General features: G+C 37.2%; 1 protein-coding gene across 1 annotated transcript in view; it reads right to left on the bottom strand.

Annotated features, from left to right (window-relative positions):
• IL1RAPL2 (interleukin 1 receptor accessory protein like 2) overlaps positions 1-21,411 on the bottom strand; it is a 663,031-nt gene that overhangs the window by 599,314 nt on the left and 42,306 nt on the right. Inside the window, exon 3 of the mRNA XM_055121133.1 lies at positions 16,098-16,284. Within this exon, the coding sequence (XP_054977108.1) occupies positions 16,098-16,284 (187 nt within the window). The remainder of the gene's footprint in view (positions 1-16,097; positions 16,285-21,411) is intronic.

Raw genomic sequence — 21,411 nt, 5'->3', positions numbered from 1 at the left:
GTGCATGAGCCAGAAGTAAGCCCTGTGCATCACCAGGTGTAGACCCAAAAAGCAAAAAGAAAATTTTTTTTAAAATACTTTGGGGAGGCACAACCAACAATGCTCAGGGCCTAAACCAGGCTCTGCACTCAGGGATCACTGTAGCAGGGATCAGGGGAACAGATGGAGTACTTTGGGATGAACCGAGTCAGCTGCATGCGAGGAAAGTGCCCCACTTGCTGTACTATCCCTCCAGCTATAAAATTTAATAATTAGAAAATGCTAAACACAGATGACAAGGTAGAATCTGTGTTGACTCTCAGTCCCCAATTCCATAGATGCATGTACATGTGTCTAAAATGATTTGGTAATTGTGTATCCATTTATCATGTTTTAGCATAATATTTTTTTTCTTTTATGATAAAAAAGTCCTGACACAAACACACTGAAAAATTGGCATGTAAGTTCATAGGCATAATATTTAAGAATTTATGGGTTATGCTTCCTTTACATCCAAATGTAACGAACTACCCACAAGTTTTATTAAAGAGTAAATAAAAGTAATGCTATACGGGGCAACTAGCTACTAGGCTGCTTTGTTCCCTTGGGTCTTGACAAAGAACAGTTAAGGGTCTGTCTGAAATCACATTACATACTATGTCTGGCAAGGTTTATCACCTATATGAGATTTGCTTCTGAGTTAAACCTTGGGATATAAGGTTTCTGGGAAAATGAAAAAGAAAGTTTGAACAGAAAAGAAAAAAAAAGCCCAGCTGCCACTATCGTCATACAATAATAATCCACAATTATTTTCGCATTGCTTCTGACTCTGATAGCTTCAGATTTCTAAGGAATAATTCTGAAGGTTATTAAACAAAAATATAGTTCCTCTGGGTATTTTGAGAGGAAAGTAAAGTGAAAACTAAGCTGTTTCTTTTTCACATAGCACTGGTGGGGGTGGGAGGCAGGCAAATGAGCTCACACACTCACTTTATTCAAAGACAAATGGTGTATCCTATGGCATTTGGGAGAGTAAATCCATATATAATTAGCAGTAACCATTTTAAATTTCCCTGCACATTGCTTTGTTTTTTTCCAACCCTGTTTCCCATACCACGAAGAAAAAAAAATAGGGAGTAGAGATACTAGAAAGTAACTCCTGGTGAAAACAAGCTTGAATCTACCTATTGTTGAGGATAGATACAGTTTCCAATTGCTTTTCAAGTTCTGATTAGTCCAGACCTTTAACTTTCTGTTTAATCCTGACACCTTTTCACAGAGAAATGCAACACTGATGAACACTGCAAGAAACACCTCCATTTGGTTGTTGACAGAAACCTTTTGCTGTTGCCAATTTTTTCACAGTCCCACATTCAGTAACATGACCCCAGATGAGGTCATGATCCACAGTTAAGCAGCTAGGATCTAGCCTTGTAAAGAATTCTTTGTATCCAGTAGAGGCTCTCTTGTTTGGTTGTTTTTTTAAAATGTGGCATGGGAAAATGTCTTTTTTCAGGTCAATACCACTCCTCTGGAGACAACTAATATAGCAATATGGATGAAAATGCAAACTGACTTTGGATCAAAACAACACTGGGTCAATATTTGGAATTCATTTACCCTAAGTTCTATGATCTTGGACACTTTGTTTAATTTCTTAACTTTTGGTTTCTTACTCTGCGCTATGTGAGCAAGTAAAATCCAGTAACTTAGAGGTTATTCATTATATTCTGTATACTCCACTATAGTAATCATCCAGCACAGAGAATGTTTTTCACTTGGAAACATTCCCAAAACCTGGATCATGTCTCCGTCAAACCTCCAGCCCTGCTTGTCAAAAATTGGTGCTAATGGACTACTCAGAGAAAGATAATATTCAGTAATTGGTTAACCATAATCTAGTCACACATTACTTCAAACCACTAAACATGTGTAGTTCCCAAGAAGCCCATGCCACACTAATTTGAGCAGGTGTGTAAGACTTATTTTGTTCAAAAGAAACTTATGGCTGACCACCCTGATTCAACCAATCTATCTTTCACAAAGTTATCCTGTTGACAATCTTACCTTGATCTGTTATTAAACCTCATTCTTCTAGACTCTTTGCTCCATTATTTGTGCAGCTCTTCCTTAAATCGCCAGTATTATTAGACTTACTATACTGCTTGTCTTCTGTCCCCAAACTTCTCATAACCTCTTTCCTAGTGGGCATACAATAGTATCATACCTTTGGACTGGAGAGAGAGCAGAGCAGGTAGGATGCTTGACTTGCAGGAACCAGCCTGAGTTAGAACTCCAGCACTCCATATTCTTTGAGCCCAGCAAGAGCGATACCCGAGCACAGAGCCAGGAATAAGCCCTGAGCATTCCTGGGTGTAGCCCCAAACCCTTTTTTTTTTTAGTTTTTAGTTTTTGGGCCACACCTTGCATTCTCAGCTCTCACTGCTGGCAGACTCACAGCCGCACCATGTGGAGGTTCCTGGGGTCCAACCCAGGTGGGCCGTATGCAAGGCAAGCACCCTACCAGCTATACTATCACAGCAATCCCTAACTTAATTCTTAGAGTTTAAATGAAAAACCATTGAAATGCATAGGTCAAATCTCAAAACAGTTAATATGAGACAAGAACAATCTGCCAAAGACTTACCCAAATATTGCCCTCAATTTGTAATTCCTCTTTTAGGAATTTTAGGAATTACAAATTGGTCTCTAAAAATTATATGATAGCCCTGTGACTACTAAACTTTACCAACTTGGAGGTTTTACTGAACACAGGTCTGGCTGAAGGGACTTAACTTCAACAGTTTATTGTATGGCATGGTTTCTCCATAAGAACAGTACCAGAGTTTAAAGCTCTCTTCCATTCCAACATTCTGTCCCAATTGTTACTTGTCACAGTTGCTGAATTGGAATCATAGGACACACACACAAAAACACTTATTGAACAAGCCTCTTGAAGTAACATGTTTCCAACTATATATTTGCCTTGTAGTTTTACCCTAATATATTCACAGAAGTATGCACATTCCACTTACAGGATATCATCACAGGTACTTTTTATTTATCTGTTTGATATGCGCTCATGGTTACTTTTATGTGATTCCAAACCCATTACCCATTCATCATGGCAAAAACACCAGACTAACTTAAATATTTATTCTGATTCTGATGTTTACATACAAATCAGCTGTGCAGCTGAGACAGAGAACTAACTACCTCGCAGCATAAAGCCTCCCACTTTGCCATTTAGCTGACACTTTGAAGCACTTTTCGGGAAGTGACTTCACACCTGTAAATACCAGAAGAATCCAAGATCACGGATATAAGGAACTAGAAGATGTAAAACCAAGGTCTTGGTGGAAAGAAAACTCAAAGTACTCAGAAAATTCATGAATAAATTTTGTTCGGCTTTAAATACAATAAAAGTTGATTATAAGAAACTCATGAAACTCTCCTAATGGAATAGAAATAAACATGTTAATATCCTGCGTGCTGCTTCTCTTTTAATAAAGTCTTGTTCTTAAATTTCATTTCTTCTATTTGATTTCCATCCTATGGGTGCAAAAATACTTCCTGTTTCCCTGCCACAGAATTATAATCCAACTTTGTAATACCCACTAATCATTGTACCTTTGCACTGATACATAACTTGAATCCTTTAAGGCACAACTTTCCATGTTTCCCCTAGAAACTATTTTTGAAATATCTAGACATCTTTCTAATAATCTGTAGGGAATCTGGACTTTCCTCAATTTTTCTCCTTTGCAAAGATACTCATGTCTCTCTGTGGTTAAAAACAGGTATATATATTTTATTTATTTGAATAGGGTCCAAAACTGGCAGTGGTCACTGCTGGTTCTGTGCGCATGAATCACACTCTGGGTAGAATACAATGGTAAATTAAATATAAACTTTGACCCTTTGGAGTCCTATTTGTAATTGGAAAGCTTAGGACAACTCACTTCCCGGAGTCCTTCCCATCCCAGGTGAATATCAACATCTTTCTATCTTCAAAGTCCTAATCTTGAAATTGGGAGTGAGGTGATTAAGAATATAAGTTCCATACTCAAATAGTTCTGTTTGAATTCCAGTTGTACATTCATCAACATGTTTCTTCATTGTTCTAAGTCTCAATTTCTTTATTTAAAAAATGTAGTGATAATAATTTTATCAATAGGGAAACTACAAATATTAAATAAAGTAACACATGTAAATCAAATATAGTGTAAAACATGCTAAAACCACTTGGCAAAGTATAAGCACTAATTATTTTGTTATTGTTATTACTCTAATTCTATTTTCAGATTATGAGCATTTTCATTGACAAGACCATCAGGTCTGTATAAATATATATGTATATAATCCAAAATGCAATCCATAGTTCTAACTAATAGAATTAGGCAGAATACACTTCAATTCTAATCTGCCATATAAAGCATTTACAACTTGTAAATACTACCAATATCACTGTACACTGTCATCCCGTTATTCATCGACTTATTCAACTGGGTGCCAGTAATGTCTCCATTCCTCCCAGCCGTGAGATTTTAGAAGCCTCTTCTTCCTTGTTTTTTTCCAACTATCAGAGGCTCTTTTCAGGGTCAGGGGATAAGACTTGTTATTGTTACTGTATTTGGCATATCGAATATGCCATGGGGAGCTTGCCAGGCTCTTCCGTACAGGCGGAATACTCTCGGTAGCTTGCCGGGCTCTCCAAGAAGAATCAAGAATTGTTCATTAACCAAGTCACTCTTGTGGAACCTAAGCCATTGTTCCTATTTTTTCCATGACTGTTACAAGAAATTACATATGCAGTTATCAAATAACTCCACTACGTAAAAAGTAAACTTCTAAACTAAATGTCATATTTTACTATCATTGTATCACTGTCATCCTGATTTACTCAAGTGAGCACCAGTAACGTCTCTATTACACTCAGCCCTGAGATTTTTTAAAAATTTTTTATTAGTGAATCACCGTGGGGGTACAGTTACAGATTTATACATTTTTGTGCTCATGTTTCCCTCATACAAAGTTCGAGAATCCCTCCCTTCACCAGTGCCCATTCTCCACCACCAGTAAACCCAGTATCCCTCCCACCCTCCCCAATCCCATCACCCCCAACCCCACACTGCCACTATGGCAGGGTATTCCCTTTTGTTCTCTCTCTCTGATTAGGTGTTGTGGTTTACAATAAAGGTGTTGAGTGGCCATTGTGTTCAGTCTCTAGTCTACATTCGGCATGTGTCACCCTTCCCCCGCATGACTTCCAACCACATTTTACTTGGTGTTCCCTTCTCTGAGTTACCCAGAATGAGAGACCAGCCTCCAAGCCATGGAGACAGCCTCCTGGTACTTATTTCTACTATTCTTGGGTGTTAGACTCTATTTTATTATTCTATATTCCACAGATGAGCGCAATCTTTCTATGTCTGTCTCTCTCTTTCTGACTTATTTCACTTAGCATAATACTTTCCATGCTGATTCACTTATATGCAAACTTCATGACCTCATTTTTTTCTAACAGCTGCATAGTATTCCATTGTATAGATGTACCAAAGTTTCTTCAGCCAGTCATCTGTTCTAGGGCACTCAGGTTTTTTTCCAAATTCTGGCTATTGTAAACAGTGCTGCGATGAACATATAAGTGCAGATGTCATTTCGACTATACTTTTTTGTTTCTCTGGGATGTATTCCCAGCAGTGGTATTGCTGGATCAAATGGAAGCTCAACCTCTAGTTTTTTGAGAATTGCCCATATTGTTTTCCAAAAGTCAGCCCTGAGATTTTAACAGCCTCTCCTTACTCGTCTTTCTCAACAATTGGAGGCTCTTATAGGGTCAGGGGTATTAGACCTATTGTTACTGTTTTTGGCATATCAAATATGCCATGGGTAGCCTGCCAGCTCTGCTGTGTGGGCAAGATACTCTCAGTAGCTTGCCAGGCTCTCTGAGAGGTATGTATATATCTGTTACTGTATTTGGGACATGAGTATGCCATGGGGAGCTTGTCATGCTCTCTTGAGCGGACAATAGACTCTGTTGCTTGTCAGGTTCTCTAAGAGGGAGAACTAGGCTATTAGATGTTGTGCTTTGTGCATTGTGTTTGCGTGCTACCAGGAGCTAAAATATATAGCTATATTTTACTATAACAAAAAAATCCTAGCTACCAGGAGCCAAAATATATAGCTATATTTACTATAACAAAAAATCATAGCTGAACAATAGCTCAACATGTCTGAAAAAGAGACTTTCTCTTGCACCCGCTATACAATTCTTCTTGACCACCACCAATATCACTGTCACTGTCATCCCATTGCTCATCGATTTATTCGAGTTGGCTCCAGTAATGTCTCTCACTGAGAGACTTATTGTTACTGTTTTTGGCATATCCAATACGCTTGGGTAGCTTGCCAGGCTCTGCCGCGCGGGCTCGATACTCTCGGTAGCTTGCAGGCTCTCCGAGAGGGGCGGAGGAATCGAACACAGGTCGGCTGTGTGAAAGGCGAATGCCCAACCTCTGTGCTATCACTCACTCTTATTATAGTCATTATATAATTGAGGCCACAGTAAAAATTGATGCACTAGATTCAAGAGATCCTGGTGAGACTGCAAATAGAGATTTCTAGCTACTCAGCAGCTACGGAACCAAGAACTGATAGGAAGTCTTAAGGGCTAATTGCCAGGTTTTTGTAGACTGTGGAGTAGCTGAACTATAACATTCCAGGGTGCTCAATCTTGGAAGTGGTCACATTTTTGTGGGTTTATAACCAGGAGATTCATTGAGTTTGTTGACAGATATCAGAAAAATATCCCTTCAGACTTTTGGGCAATGGAAAAAGAACTGAGAAAAGAAACTGTTCTGAAATAAACTCAAATCATTCTGTTTTCCTTAACAAAATAAGTGTAATACTCAATTTCAGACTCCTCTAGCCCCAAATTCCACCTAGTTATTGAAGAGGGGAATACAAGCCAGATCCATCTTCTGTCTTTTTTCTCACCAATTGTGGGTTAGGGAATAAGAGAGAAGCTAAGAAGCACTTATAACAGTCATAACCCAGGGATAAGGTCCACTATAAGAATTAAATGTCATCATAGAATTATAGACTTTTCCCATTTATTTCATACTTTACCAACACATTCAGAGGGATCCTGTACAATAACAGGATATTACAACTAAAATAAATGCACAGTATAGGCTACATTTGATAAGTCTTTAGAAAAACCTAGATAACATGGGGCCTGAATAATAGTACAATGGTTGGGACTCTTATCTGGTGCTATATGACCAACCCAGGTGCTATCTCTCATATCCTATATGGTCCCCTGAGCACTGCCAGGAGTGATTCCTGAATACTCAGGAGTAACCCCTGAACATTGCCAGGTGTGGCCTAAAAGCCAAAGCACCAAACAAACCAAAAACAAAAAAGTTAAATGAAAGGAAAGAAAAATATCCAGTTAACAGACAGTGAAAAGAACAAAAGAGGGAATTTTGTCTCTAAACCCCAAGGCTATGATAAGCAATAAATCTATTTCTTAACCAAAGAAGTCTAAAATTTCTCATCAAAGGCTTCAGTTCATTTTATGCAGTAAATATAGCCTGGCTTTCGAAAACATTATATCTAAAGACACAAACTCATTGTTTGAAGAGAGAGAGAGTAGCACCAAAACTAGACTCAAAAAGTAACATAGTAAGGGAATAATGATCAATGATAACAAACTTTGAGAGTCAACCTATGAATCTCAAGTCACTGAGTGGGGGTTTGAGGTGTGTGAAAGAAGATCTTCTAGGTCTTCCCAGAAGTGGAGACATGCTGATACTCTGGTTGTGTGATGTGGTAATATTATACATCTTGAAATTTTAATAGTATAAATCACAGCAAATTAATAATTCAAATATGGCATACATTTATAATTCTTAGACTGAAAAATAGACAACATGTAGTAACAGAAGATATATAAAAGTGTTATAATTAATCATAAATTAAATTATAATTAAACATAAATTAGAAAATACACTGTAGTAGAAATAAAGATCATGTTTGATAGGTGCACGTATAGATTGGACATGAATAAGGAATGAAATGCTGAGAATTAAGATAAGTCAATAGAAATATCCCAAGTGGGAATAAAAAATAATAATAAATAAAATAGTAGAGAATATCCTAGAATTATAAGAACATATTATTAACTATTGCCTATGTGGAAAAATTGAAATTCAGTGATTACATGACATTCTGTTATCTAAATTAATGGTGGCATGCTAACCATAACCAGTGGTTTTTACATATACCGAGTACACATTCCTTAGTCACAGACTCATATTCTACTCATCTTTATCATATACAAATGTTGAATAATTTCCCTGTATTGCCATATACAGGAGGGGGGAAATGATTATTTGGGATTTATGTCCTGTGTCAGTAAAAAAATGGTCACAGATGACAATAAAATAAAATCTTATGTCTGCACACCTGTGCTAATTGCAACACTATTTACAATTGCCAAAATCTGGAAGTAATCCAAGTATCCAAGATCAGACGACTGGATAAAGAAACTGGTACATATCCACAATGGAATACTAAGCTATAAGAAAAAATAAAATCTAGTAAATCTTGAAAGACAGGAAAAGCCACAGTTAATCTCAGAACTGCAAAAGATTGAACAGACTGAGGTAAACCAGAGCAGGGAGGGTCAGCCTGGAGCCCACCCAAGCAGAGCCCCCAGCAGCTGCTTGCTTCCACAATCCAAAGTAGCTGCCACACCCGACGCCTGACTCCACTGTCTCAAGATGGACTTCACTGAGACATAATCTGCTGAAAATGTTTGGTATTATTAAAATTAAAAATAAAAGTAAAAAAAAAGAAAAAATGATATCATGACATTTTCTGCTACATGGATTCAGCTGGAGATTTTCATGCTGAGTGAAGCTACACCAAAGGAGAAGGACAGACACAGAATTATTTCTCTCATATGTGGGATATGGAGAAACAAAACAGGTGAATCACAAATGTCCAGGGCTTATCATTGGGATGAAGAGGGTGGGTGAGGAACCCTTGAACAATGGTGGAGGGAAATATACCCATGGATGGAGGTTGTGGTGCTAGAACAGCTTATACAAGCAATCCTATGAATAAAAAAGAAATCCTACAATAACAGTTTATAAAACACAGCACGTAAAATAAAGTAAAATGAAATAAATGAAAATAAAACGAATTCTTCATAGATTCCTTGGCTGATTGATTCTGAATTAATGTCACTGAAAACTTTAATTATTAGATTAAGTTTTTAAAATAAAATTCAACTTTGATGTTGAAATACAAATAGTCATTGCTAACTTATTATTGTTGTAAATGAATGATTTACTCCTTACAATATATTTTAAATTTATTCTAAACAGAACATGTGTCAGAAATGTTTAATACTTCTAAATGAATAGACAATTATACGTGCATCATTTTATTGACTTATTATCACCCCTTTATATTCACTAAAATTAAATGTTATCATATATTAATCATGTATAGATACACAAATAAAGACATGCATGCATATAGATGTGGACATATATGGATTTTCTATTTTACTAAAATGATTTTTTCCTAAACTTACCATTTTAACTAATATTATAGCAATATTAATACCCCTACAGTTTTCTTGGCTATTATGGTAAATTCATTCATCTATGTGAACTCATCTCACAGGCTTTTCACAGTCTAGAAAGCCTATATTATTTCTTGAACACATATCTCTTCCTGTCTTTCTCTCCCCTCATATCTCTGCATGTCTCTTTCAATAAAAACTATTTTAGGGGTCAGTGAGATAGTATAATGGATAATACACTTGCCTTGCATGCTGTTTACCTGAATTTGATTCCTGGAACATCCCCCCAAAGAAAAGGGAATAAAATCTTGTCACCAATAATCTTAACAAATAATAGTCCTGGGACAAAAGAGATATTACAGAGGATTGCACACTTGCCTTACATGTGACCATACTAGATTCAATCCCCAGCAACCTATAGGATACTCTGAGCTCTGCCATAAATGATCCCAGAATACAGAGATAGAAGGAAGTCATGAGCACAGCTGGGTGTGGTCTCCCAAACCAAAAATTTAATAAATAAGGAGACATTTGAAGCCAAATAGATAGCAAAGCCAGAAAATTCATTTCATTTATATAAAAATAATAATTTAGTCAAACAGCTGAGCACATGCTTCACATGCAAGGGCTTGATTGAAGCAATTTAGGGCTTGATCCCTGACACTTCATGGATCCCCAAGCACAAAGTGAGGAGTATCCCCTGAGCACTGCTGGCTGAAGAAAAAAATGATAGTCTAGAATATTAGATTATTTAGATAAAACCTAAGGGAACTGGTCTCATCTTCTATGAGATTTCCCCCATGTTAAAATATGTTCTGCTTTTCCGTCAATTAAGACTTATTTTGTACAATTAAATATAGAGATAAGTTATATAAATCCCTTCTCATTTTTTAAAATTCATGTCAATATTCTACGTGAGAGTATTTTATTTTTCCCCTTTTACAGATCTAACTATTGCTAGCAAAAGCAAAAGTTAATGAATATTTTATACAATTTTATTAAGCTGTTTTCTAACTTTAGTCTTATTTTGTGTTAAATTTCTTGATTTTCATGATATACAATAATATAATCTTAAAAATAAGACCAATTTATTTCTTCTTTGTAATACCTATACAGTGTATTTCATCTATGTTTCTTATTGGATTAGCTGTCGACTCTAAGTAATGTTGAATAGTAATGGTAATAGAGTATATACATGATTACAATCAAGTTATGCAGGTATATTTACAATGATTTTTATTATAACACCGTAATTCTAAAAAAGAACAAAATATTCTTCAGAAGAATAGACAAACAAAAATAAAATAAGGTAGTTCTAACCTAATGAACTATATTGAAACTATTAAAATAATTTTGATCCATGATATCAGTATTAAGTTATGTTTGCGATACATTTGTTTGTGATGAGGAGCACTAGAAAAGATGTTTCTATGTTTACTTTTAAGAAAATTGAGAGATGGAGAGATATGTATCTCTATGTATAGATAGTAAATAATATATTTAAAGTATTAGCAGAATGGAACTCCTTTCTAAGAGAATTGGGTTTTGTTAGCCTTGAGCAAATCATTAGACTTTAGCAAGTCATTATGGACTTCTGTGTCCCTTTACATAGTAAGTCCTAACCTATTTTCAATAGTTTCTGAAATTTCTACTTTAGTCAAAACCACTATAACACAACCAGGTCCTTGAACAATATGGTTTTTTTAGTGTAGGCCGGGATGTTTTATTTTTTTCATTAATGCTACAGTGAAACCACATAGGATAAAATGATGCTATTCCCAGACACAAAAGAAATGATCTCTAAGATCCCAGTTATGTTATAATTTATTTTATTCAATTCCAATTACGTCTTGGAAAAATCACTTTTCTGACTCATTTTAGTACATTTGGAAGTAGAATCATTAAGGTATCCTTTGAAATGATTTCAGAAATTGGTCCAAAGAAACAACTTTGAGAGGGGAATCTTATTTAAATCAATGTATTATATATGTAAAGTATATACTTATCAGAATAGAGTGATATTATTAGAAGAACGTTAATGCAGGGTTTGAATTCTTAATTAGCTATGTGTTCACTAATTGAGCTCTGTAAACTTATTTGTTTGCTCATCTGTAAAATACTATCATGACAGCTACCAATGTACAGTCTTATCACCTTTTTCTTATAGAATTCTAATAGAAATTGGTCACCTCCATACACCTTTGCATTATAAGAATAATGTTGGCTTACAACGTCTTCTTTAGGCAAAACATCATATATTACATTGTATATAAAAGTAGACTAGAACTGCTAACTCAGTGGACCACAGCACTTAAAGTGCTAGTGGAGAAATAATAAATAGACACATTAATATGCAACCTAGCCTTAACACAGTAACACAGGGGCCAGAACAGCCAAAGCCCTTAGGATAACCCATCGGATTATCTCATCAGCTAATTATCATTTTCTGTGTAAGTTATAGTATGAAACTATTTGTGAAAAAAATTTCTCAACTTGTATATACTTTGGGAATATTAACTAATAGATTAGTTAATATTTTTCTCCTTTACAAAGATACTCATGCCTCTCTGTGGCTCCTGGCAGTGCTCGGGGAACCATATGGGATACTGGGAATCGAACCCGGGTCGGCTGTGTGCAAGGCAAACTACCTACCTGTGTGCTATTGCTCCAGTACCAACAGGTACATATTTTTATTTATTTATTTGATAGTGCCCACACCTGGCAGTGCTCATTCCTGGCTCTGCACTCGCGAATCACTTCTGGCAGGCTCAAAGGACCATATGTAGTGCTGAGAATGGGACCCAGGTTGGCCACAAACAAGGCAAGTGTCATACCCCCTCTACTCTCTGGTCCCCAAAGGAATATATTTTAATAACATTCTACTTGGAACAACCTTTGTTAGCAGGGATGTGGTGTGGTACAAAAGGAATCCTCATCCACTGCTGGTGGGAATTTTGCCGGGTCCAATCCCTATGGAAAACAGTATGGGGGGTACTCAGTAAACTCAGAAACGAGTTGCCATATGACCCAACAATTGCACCTTTGGTTATCTCTCTATCACAAGTCAGAAAATCATTCATTCCAAAAATATGTGCAACCATTCTTCATTACAGCGATCAGTACAATTGCTAATGTATGTAAGTACAATACCTCGATGTCCAGTGACAGATAAGTGGGTGGCAAAGAAGTAGCATATAAACACAACAGAGTACTACACTACCACACAGTTGTAAGGAATGATGAAACCATGAAATTCACAGCATCATGGATGGAACTGGAAGATATGTTAAGTGAAGTCAGCCAGAATAGGAAGGATAAACACAAAATGATATAACTTACATGTGGTATTTAGAATAACTGGATGAGGGGATGCAATGTTTTAAAGAAGAGGGTGCATAGATCAACCTTGACCCCAGAGTATAGGTAATAGAAGGAAAGAAAGAGTGGTCAGGAGGGGCAAGAGACAGATGAGAAGCAACAGAGCCAGGTTAGGGTATTAAGGTACAATGGTGGTGTTCAGGAATGATAGAGCCAAATGCCCAAACCACAGTCAAGGAGACTGAAATCAAGAGACCCAAACTTTAATGACCAAATTTAGAAAGGTGCCTGTCAAGAGGGCAAGCCCGAGGGGGATGGATATAGGAGGGAAAATGGAGACATTAGTGGTGGAAGGTTGACACTGATGGTAATATCAGTGCTGCAATATTGTACATCTAAAACTCAATTCTGAACTCAATTCTCATGATTTATTAAATCATGGTGATTTGTAAATCAGCATGATTTAATAAAATTAAAAATGTAAAAAAATAATAGGGCACCTTGATTTGCACAGTTCTTTATGAGACAAGCAGGTAAGTGTTTTGCCTTTTACTGTTTTCAACTGTGATTTATTTCAAGCAGCAGCTGTTCGCCAAATTCTTTATGACTGTGCTCAGGGCTTATTCCTGGCTCTGCACTCAGAAATAACTCCTGGAAGTGCTTGTAAACCATATGGGATGTCTGAGATCAAACCTGGGTCTGCCACATAGTAGGCAAGTGCTCTATCTGCTATATTATCGCTTCATCCCCTAAGGTTAGGATATTGTTTAGGAGGAGGTCACTGGGGCAACACTGGTGATATATATGCTCTATTTCTGGCTCCATGCTCAGGTTCATATTCAATATCAGGCATGCACCCAAGGCTGACCAGTCATAAGGCAGTTTCCCTATACTATCTCTCTGCTCTGAAAGTTACAATATTCTTGACTTAGAAATATGATAAATTTTACACCTTGGTGACAACAGTGTTCTCAGTGAATAATAAGGTGTTTAGTAAGTAAAAATTCAAAAAGAGGTAAAAAAGAAAAAGTTTAAAAACTATGTATACTTCATAATATGACTTGGAAAAGGATTGCTGCAAGGCACAGTTCTCAATGTTATTTCCAAACACTAGGGAGACTATATTGTACATTACATGTCTAACTTTGGGTTTGCACCAGAATGAAATATAGACAGGTTGAGTCCTCCATTTTACATTGTTTTATCCAAAGCAAAATTACTTCATGCTGCAGTGGTATAAATTGCACTTATGGAAAAGCAAGCAGGAGAAATGACTGAGAAAGGAAAAATTTTGCCAATACTTTGTTTCTTTTGGGACCATGCCTGACAGTACTCAGGGATCACTCTTGGCTGTGCTCAGGGATTCAACTGGGGTTGGCCAGGTGCAAGGAAAATGCCTTAATCCCTGTAAATTCTCTCTGACCCTTGCCAACACATTTTACAGTGATTTACTCAAAATTACGTGTGAGAAGCAGGGTCAATAGTGCATTTGGGAATTTAAAGAACTCTTAAGCGTTCTATTCTGTTTTTCAAAAAACAGATAATGATTCATTAGTATAGTGTAATGGATAAGGACAAAGGTACTGTAGCCAAGGTTTAAATCACAAATTGTTTTTTAACTTTTGTGAAGTCACTTATCTTCTCTAAATCTCCAGCAGTCACTTTTCCTATGAAATGGAGGCTAAAATATTTTAGTAATCAACTATATGCTATCTGTAATTATTTTGTTTGTTATAAACATTAGAGAAGTATTATATATTATAAAGGCAGAGATGGAAAAGCCATTTGTTTCATTATTGTTAGTATACTTCTTCATCCCCCTTTTTTGGTGGGGGATTGGGCCACATCCAAAACTTCTCAGTACTTACTTCTGGATTTGTTTTCAGGGTCACTTTTGGTGGTGCTGTGCAGGTCAGGATGGAATACATGCAATGCTGGGGATCAAATCAGCCTAGCCACATGAAAGGTAAGTGCCTTAAGCATGGTACTATTACTTTTGTCAGAATGCAATTCTATTTCTTAGAAATGAAGATTAATATTTAGGAGAAATAAGTTACTTTGCTATTCAATGATAGGACTATCTAACAAAGTGAAGACAGTTCAAGAATTCAGCAGAAAAATTAAAAATAATGATGAGATAGAATGAATGTTATTAGAGAATGCTGACGGCCAGAATTTATTCCTATGGATTAACACTAGTCCATGGATGCAGTGTTTGAAGACCATTAGGTTAGAGTATTTATCCTGCTTCTCTATATGCTACAGCTCATATAGTGCTGTAAGGCCACTGGACTCTTGACAGTCCAGCACTCTCTAGTAATGTCAGGCTCTAGTGAAACTGCTACTTCCCCTTGACACTGAACACCTATGAGTAGTAGTGTATAGATCCCTTCCTTGTTGCTTCTCTTAGACATAACTCTGTAACTCCTTTCCTAGTCAATGTTCTTATGTTGAAGGTAAGTTTGGATGTAAGTTAACCATGTTATTTCATGTGTTCACATACCCTGAACTGAGACAATTTTCCTCCTTTGTACTGATTGACGTAGCTCTCATGATGAAGACCATAACATAGTTGCTATTCATTATATCTTTACTCATAATTAGTGCCCCTTGTATATCACAATCGTATTTCTATTGCCCTAAAACCCTTTCTTTCACATTATTTAAATCTTCACTCATCTATAAATTGTGGTAGCACTGTACTTCCACTGCCCTCCCATTGTTCATCTATTTGCTTGAGCGGGCACCAGTAACGTTTCCATTGTGAGACTTGTTACTGTTTTTGGCATATCGAATATTCCACGGGTAGCTTGCCAGGCTCTGCCGTGTGGGCAGGATACTGTCAATAGCTTGCTGGGCTCTCTGAGAGGGACGAAGGAATTGAACCCGGGTCTGCCGCGTGTAAGGCAAACACCCTACCTGCTGTGCTATCACTTCAGCCCATAAATTGTGGTAGAAGAGATTTTACTTATTTTTACCATTTCAAGAAGGTGGGATTGCTTCTGATACCTGCTGGCAGATGGAAATGAATTCCAGTGCTACATAGGAGTCATAGGTTGAAATATTCAGCTGTGGATCTGTTGATTATTCTCTATTAAATATCTAACACAATATATGATAAATAAAATTTGTTTTTCCATTTCCAATATGGTTAGTGGCTAAATGTTTTAAAAATGCAGTTTACACCATGCTGAATTACCTTGTACCATACAACATCAGGCTCTTGATCGGATTTTTTGAAGTCATCCATATCTGGGCAGAAGATCTCTTTTCTTTTAGTAACTTCAGATTTTTCTAAATAGCGGATCTTGCTATTGTAGCACAGACCTGATTCATTTTCTGCAACAGTCAAGGACATTGACACCTTCATGCAATATGTCGAGTTTCTGTAGAAACAGAGAAATAGCAAAATGGTTTTATTAGGTATTTATTAGTTTGTTTGTACACAATATACTTCAAAGTTATTAACTTTCCCATTTAGAACTACACTTATAAATAAAAAAACAATAGCAAACCAACACAGAACAGTTTCCTACTTCAACTGAAATATGAAAATTCTAATGTGTATATCTCAGTCCATGAAATAGATATAGAACTACATAGAATAGACAGACACATCTTCTCAATGATAAGACCATCAGATGTTTTCCCCCACAGTAAATATTGGTATGATGAAGATTTGGTGAAAAAACTTGTGAATATGTCTGTAACTTAGAGCTACACCAATTTCTATTGTCGACCTGGGTAGTGCCTTAATAGGTTTTCCAAAGATTTATTCGTTTTTCTATTGTTTCGTAAGTCATAATTTCCTTTTACTAGATATATACTGAAAGCCAGAAAATATAAAGCAGATAAGACGATTTTTATAATTTTTAATTTTGAGTAACTGAAGAATGCCATGAGTTTCTTTCTAGGCTCCTACAAAATAGAAATCATAGTAAAGTATGGTCAGTCTAGGTTAATTTTATTTACTAATATAAAAACAAATTTGTCAAATCTCTGAGTGAACGATTTGAGGCTCTTTCTGTTCCTGGAGCGAGCAGATATCTTTGGGCTACACTAGCTCGCGACAGGGACAAATGGAGATGTTACTGGCTCCCGCTCGAGCAAATCGAAGATCAACGGGACTACAAGTGATACAAGAATATAAAATTATAAAAGAATTTAAACATATAACTTTATCACAAGGCTTAGAAATTAAGTTTTCTATTTACTATGCATAACCTATGATTTCTCCCATCATTACTCTACATGTATTATAAGAGTTGTAAAGTCTCCACACAAAAAAATTTGGAAGAATTAAGAAGAAATCCTAAGCAATCTGGTAAGCTATAGAAGGTCAACTGTCTATCTCTTGGTGGAATATTTCCATACCATATCTTTCTAAATATCAAGGAATGTCTGCAATTAAAAATTCAAATTGCAAAGGCACTTAAGAAAATCAAGTGTCTGGGGGAAGAGAAATAGGACAGGAATTAAGGCTCTTGTCTTACATGTGGTGACCCGGGTTTGATCCCGTGCAGCACATACAGAGCCCCAAGCTCTGCCAGGGATCACTAGCCCCTGAACACTGCTGAGTATGAACATAATTCTAAAAAAAAACAAAAAATGAACTAAAAGTGAAATGATTTTGTAACTAAGTGACAACATCCCTGTATATAAAATTGGTACTGCAGACAATAATTTTGGGGGTTTAGGGTGTTGCATCCATATCCAGTAATACTCAGGTACTCCTGGTTCTGTGCTCAGAGTGATCACCTGTGGTAGTAGGGTAACTTATATGGTGGTTGTTGTATGTTATCCCTAAGTATTTTAGGCTTCATCAATGAATTGCCACTTTTCATACCCCCTCCCCGAGAAAATTGCAGTGCTATTATGAGGACTCCTAATCCCGAGTTTATCTTTAACCTTCTCTTTGTGCTTTACAATTCCCCAAGTCAGGCTTGGTTACTTATGTGACTCTGGACTTTATAATTGAAGTGAGTTATTTGCTTTTCTTTCCTATAAATTATCATATTTTTGTTTGTTTGTTTGTTTTTTGGGTCACACCCGGCAATGCACTGGGGTTACTCCTGGCTCATGCACTCAGGAATTACTCCTGGCGGTGCTCAGGGAACCGTATGGGATGCTGGGAATCGAACCCGGGTCAGCCGCGTGCAAGGCAAATGCCCTACCCGCTGTGCTATCGCTCCAGCCCCCCATATTTTATTATAGAGTAATATTCTTTACTTAAACACAGAAAGACTGTTAATGCTATCCTACTAATATTTAGGAGTTGACTAACCCTGAAATATATTTACTCTTGGGCAGGCATCCATCATAATTACTTGACTCAGCCTTCAGCATCCATAGTTCCTAACACCCACAGTGGGTAACCCCACCATGGGCCTTGAATGGACCTGTGGCAAGTGGCAAAGCTACCCAGGCATCAAAATGAGATAGTCTGGAAAGCATAAATGCATGGCATTGATGCAAACTGTTATAACTTAAGAGACAGGAACTCCATGGGGAAGGTCAAACTGAACTGGACTGAGGACTTAGTCTGGGATTTACAGTAAAAGCCTTGCTTGCCCTTGGAGCTCAGAGAAATAAAGTTTAGAATCTATATCTCTTATTGTGTTTATCCAAATAATTTCAAGTATATAATAAGAAGAAAATTTAATTGTTTAATATTTACTAGTAGCCGGGGAAAGAGAAAAGCAATATAGATGCCACTGGGAGACAGTGTGTCTCCTTGAGTTAACCCCCAGCCCCCCAGAGAGTTGTCTCCGTGGAAAAGCTTTCCTCTGTAAACAATCAATCAGAACTACATGCAGTCCTACACCTTGAGCCGCCTCAGATATTCTATAAGTATGCTAACAGTTCTGCATTAAATGGGCCATTTTGACTACCAGTCTGTGATCCCCTGTCTCTGTTTTCCTCTGCTGGGGAGGCCTAGGAGGCAGCTCTCAGCCACTTAACACACGGGTCGTTCTTCCACATCTTGAAATCATAGTGGGGGTATTCAAACTGGGGTGAGTTGCAAGTACTATACTATACTATACTATACAAGTTCCTATACTACTCTGTGAACCTAGAATGCAAGATTTTTAAGATGGCCTCAAGCAATTGCTACTACGAGGATTACTTCTTTCACGCTGAAATTTTACAATATGGAAGACAACATGTCATACACAGGAGTACAGAAGGCTGATGCTAATGGAGCATACAAACTAACCAAGTTAATTAAAATGACTAACAAGTTAAAAATGACTGCTACTTTAATTTTTGATGTAGTTAATTACTGATCCACACTCTTAACTATGCACACGTCTGATATCTTCTGAGACAAATGTTATCAAATAAAATTCTATTCTGATGTTTAAGTGTAGCCCCGTATACAATGTAGGTGGTGTGTTCTTTCCTTTCTCTCTTAATTTCTTTCTAGAACTCAAATGGTGTCAGAAACTACTGTTGACCGTCAAATGTAAGTGTATTTTGTTCGCACTATTGAACAGACTCTTTTAAAGCCATAAACCTAAAACCAGATTTGGTTTTGGAAATCACAGGCAAGATGGTAAAGCTTGTTTCAATCAGTTTGGCTCTTCTTGACCTCATTTATAATACTTCAGTATTCAATGTTCAATATTTTCATGTATTTTTGCTTCATTAAAGGCCTTCCATGATCTATAATTTTATAGCACCTTGTTCTTCACTCAGTGTTTAGTCACAATAGTATTTATTTGGATCTTAGAATCACTAAGTCTATTTCAGCCCTGAATTTCCGCTTTTGCTCTTCTCTGTTATTTTCTATCATTTGCTTATTAGATAATTAAGCCTGGGGTTTGTTGATTTTGTTTTATCTATCTCTTGGATCTAAATAAAGAGATAACAATGTTCAATAAAAGCTATTCAAGAGAAAAAGGCATCAAATGTATATATTAAAGAGATATACCCTCTTGTGGTACTAATTACCCTGCTAACTCTAGAGACTGAGTTATTTTATTGGTAAAAAAATCACAATTCCAGAGACCAAAGAAAGTACAGTTGATGAGGTGCTTGACTTGCACAGGGAGACCTAGGTTCAATATCCAGCAACATATGAGTTCCCCCACCAATAGTAGAAATGTCTAATGCACAGCTAGGAATAAAAATAAGTCCTGATTACCAAGTGTGGCTCAGAAACCAAAAAAGGGAGGGGTCAGAAATCATGGGGACTGAGTGCAATGATAGTACAATGGGTAGAGCACAGGAGTTTGGTACCAGGCACCACAGAATAGTCTCCTGAGCACAGAACCTGGAGTAAGACTTTAGCACTGCCACGTGTAGCCAAAAAACAAAAACAAAAACAAAAAACATTCCCAAGGTTAGGGATACAATTTTGTGCTAAAGCACATGAAAAGCAATCATTTTCCCTGTGATTAGAAAATATTACCCAAGATAATTTTACTGGCATTTCCATAGGCTTAGTAAGTGTTCTGTATCTGCATACCAACAAAAAAAAGGGATATGCTGGCTACATCTGGAAGACAGAGAGAACTAATATACGTGAGGAATGAGGGAAAATAAATTATCACAGGTTTTTCTTATATGTATTAAACACTAAAGGAAGATAACCACCTGGATTAAACACTCCAAGGCCACTGAATGCACTGAACAGCAGTGAATTGCAATAGACCTGTGACTTCAGGGTGCTACTTGATGGGAAGAATCTGGAAGAGGGCAATTGAGTGAAAGGCATAGTACCAGTGGATCCTGAGAGGTCTTAAAGGTTGAAAAATATACACTGAAATAGGCACACACAAAATGGTAATCAAAGGCAGAGACAGAAGAGCGCTGCTAGGATGCTTGACTTGCACGCAGCTGACCTAGTTAGATCCTGCACTGCAAACAGTCCCCAGAGCCCTTCCAAGGAATGATTCCTGAGCGGAGAGCCAGGAATAAGCCCAGAGCACCGCTGAGTTTGGAGGCCAAACCAAAAATTTAAAATTTATGTGCGTGAGAAACCATTATTAATAATCGCGTAAGCCAAAAAGAAATCTCAAACAATAAAAATATTTTTTCAGTTAATCAAGAGAAAACATTTAAAACAGGAAGGAAGATCATCCAGTTTATTTTGAGTCCTCGCTACTTGCCAAACACCAATACCTTGTAGGTTGAATAGTTAAAAGAGATCCAGTAAATCTTCTGCGAGTTTCTTAGACTAATTTCCTCTGTAATAAAGTCCAGACCTCTAGGTAAGGTTTCCAGGGACAAAAGACATGAGATATTCCTCTGTGTACATTCCTGAGCCCTGCAGCCTGTGCCGCCCGGCCGGGCTGGTAAGGCGGTAGGGCGCGCTGTCACTCTGGGAGGTCCAGCCCGAGCCAGAGGCCAGGGTTAAGGAGAAGGTCGAGACTCGCTCCTCTGCCTCAGCCCCAGCCGGCCGGTACTCTTGGTCTCGGAGCCTGCCAGCTGCAGCGTCTGCTTGCTGCGTGCTTGCCTGCCAGCCCGCCCTCCCAGACAGCACCGTTTATTAACTTGGGAAGGGATAG

This window comes from Sorex araneus, chromosome X (genome assembly GCF_027595985.1).
Source record: "Sorex araneus isolate mSorAra2 chromosome X, mSorAra2.pri, whole genome shotgun sequence".
Taxonomy (NCBI): Eukaryota; Metazoa; Chordata; class Mammalia; order Eulipotyphla; family Soricidae; genus Sorex; species Sorex araneus.
Note: the sequence above shows the minus strand (reverse complement) of the source record. Positions and strands in the feature narration are given on the sequence as shown.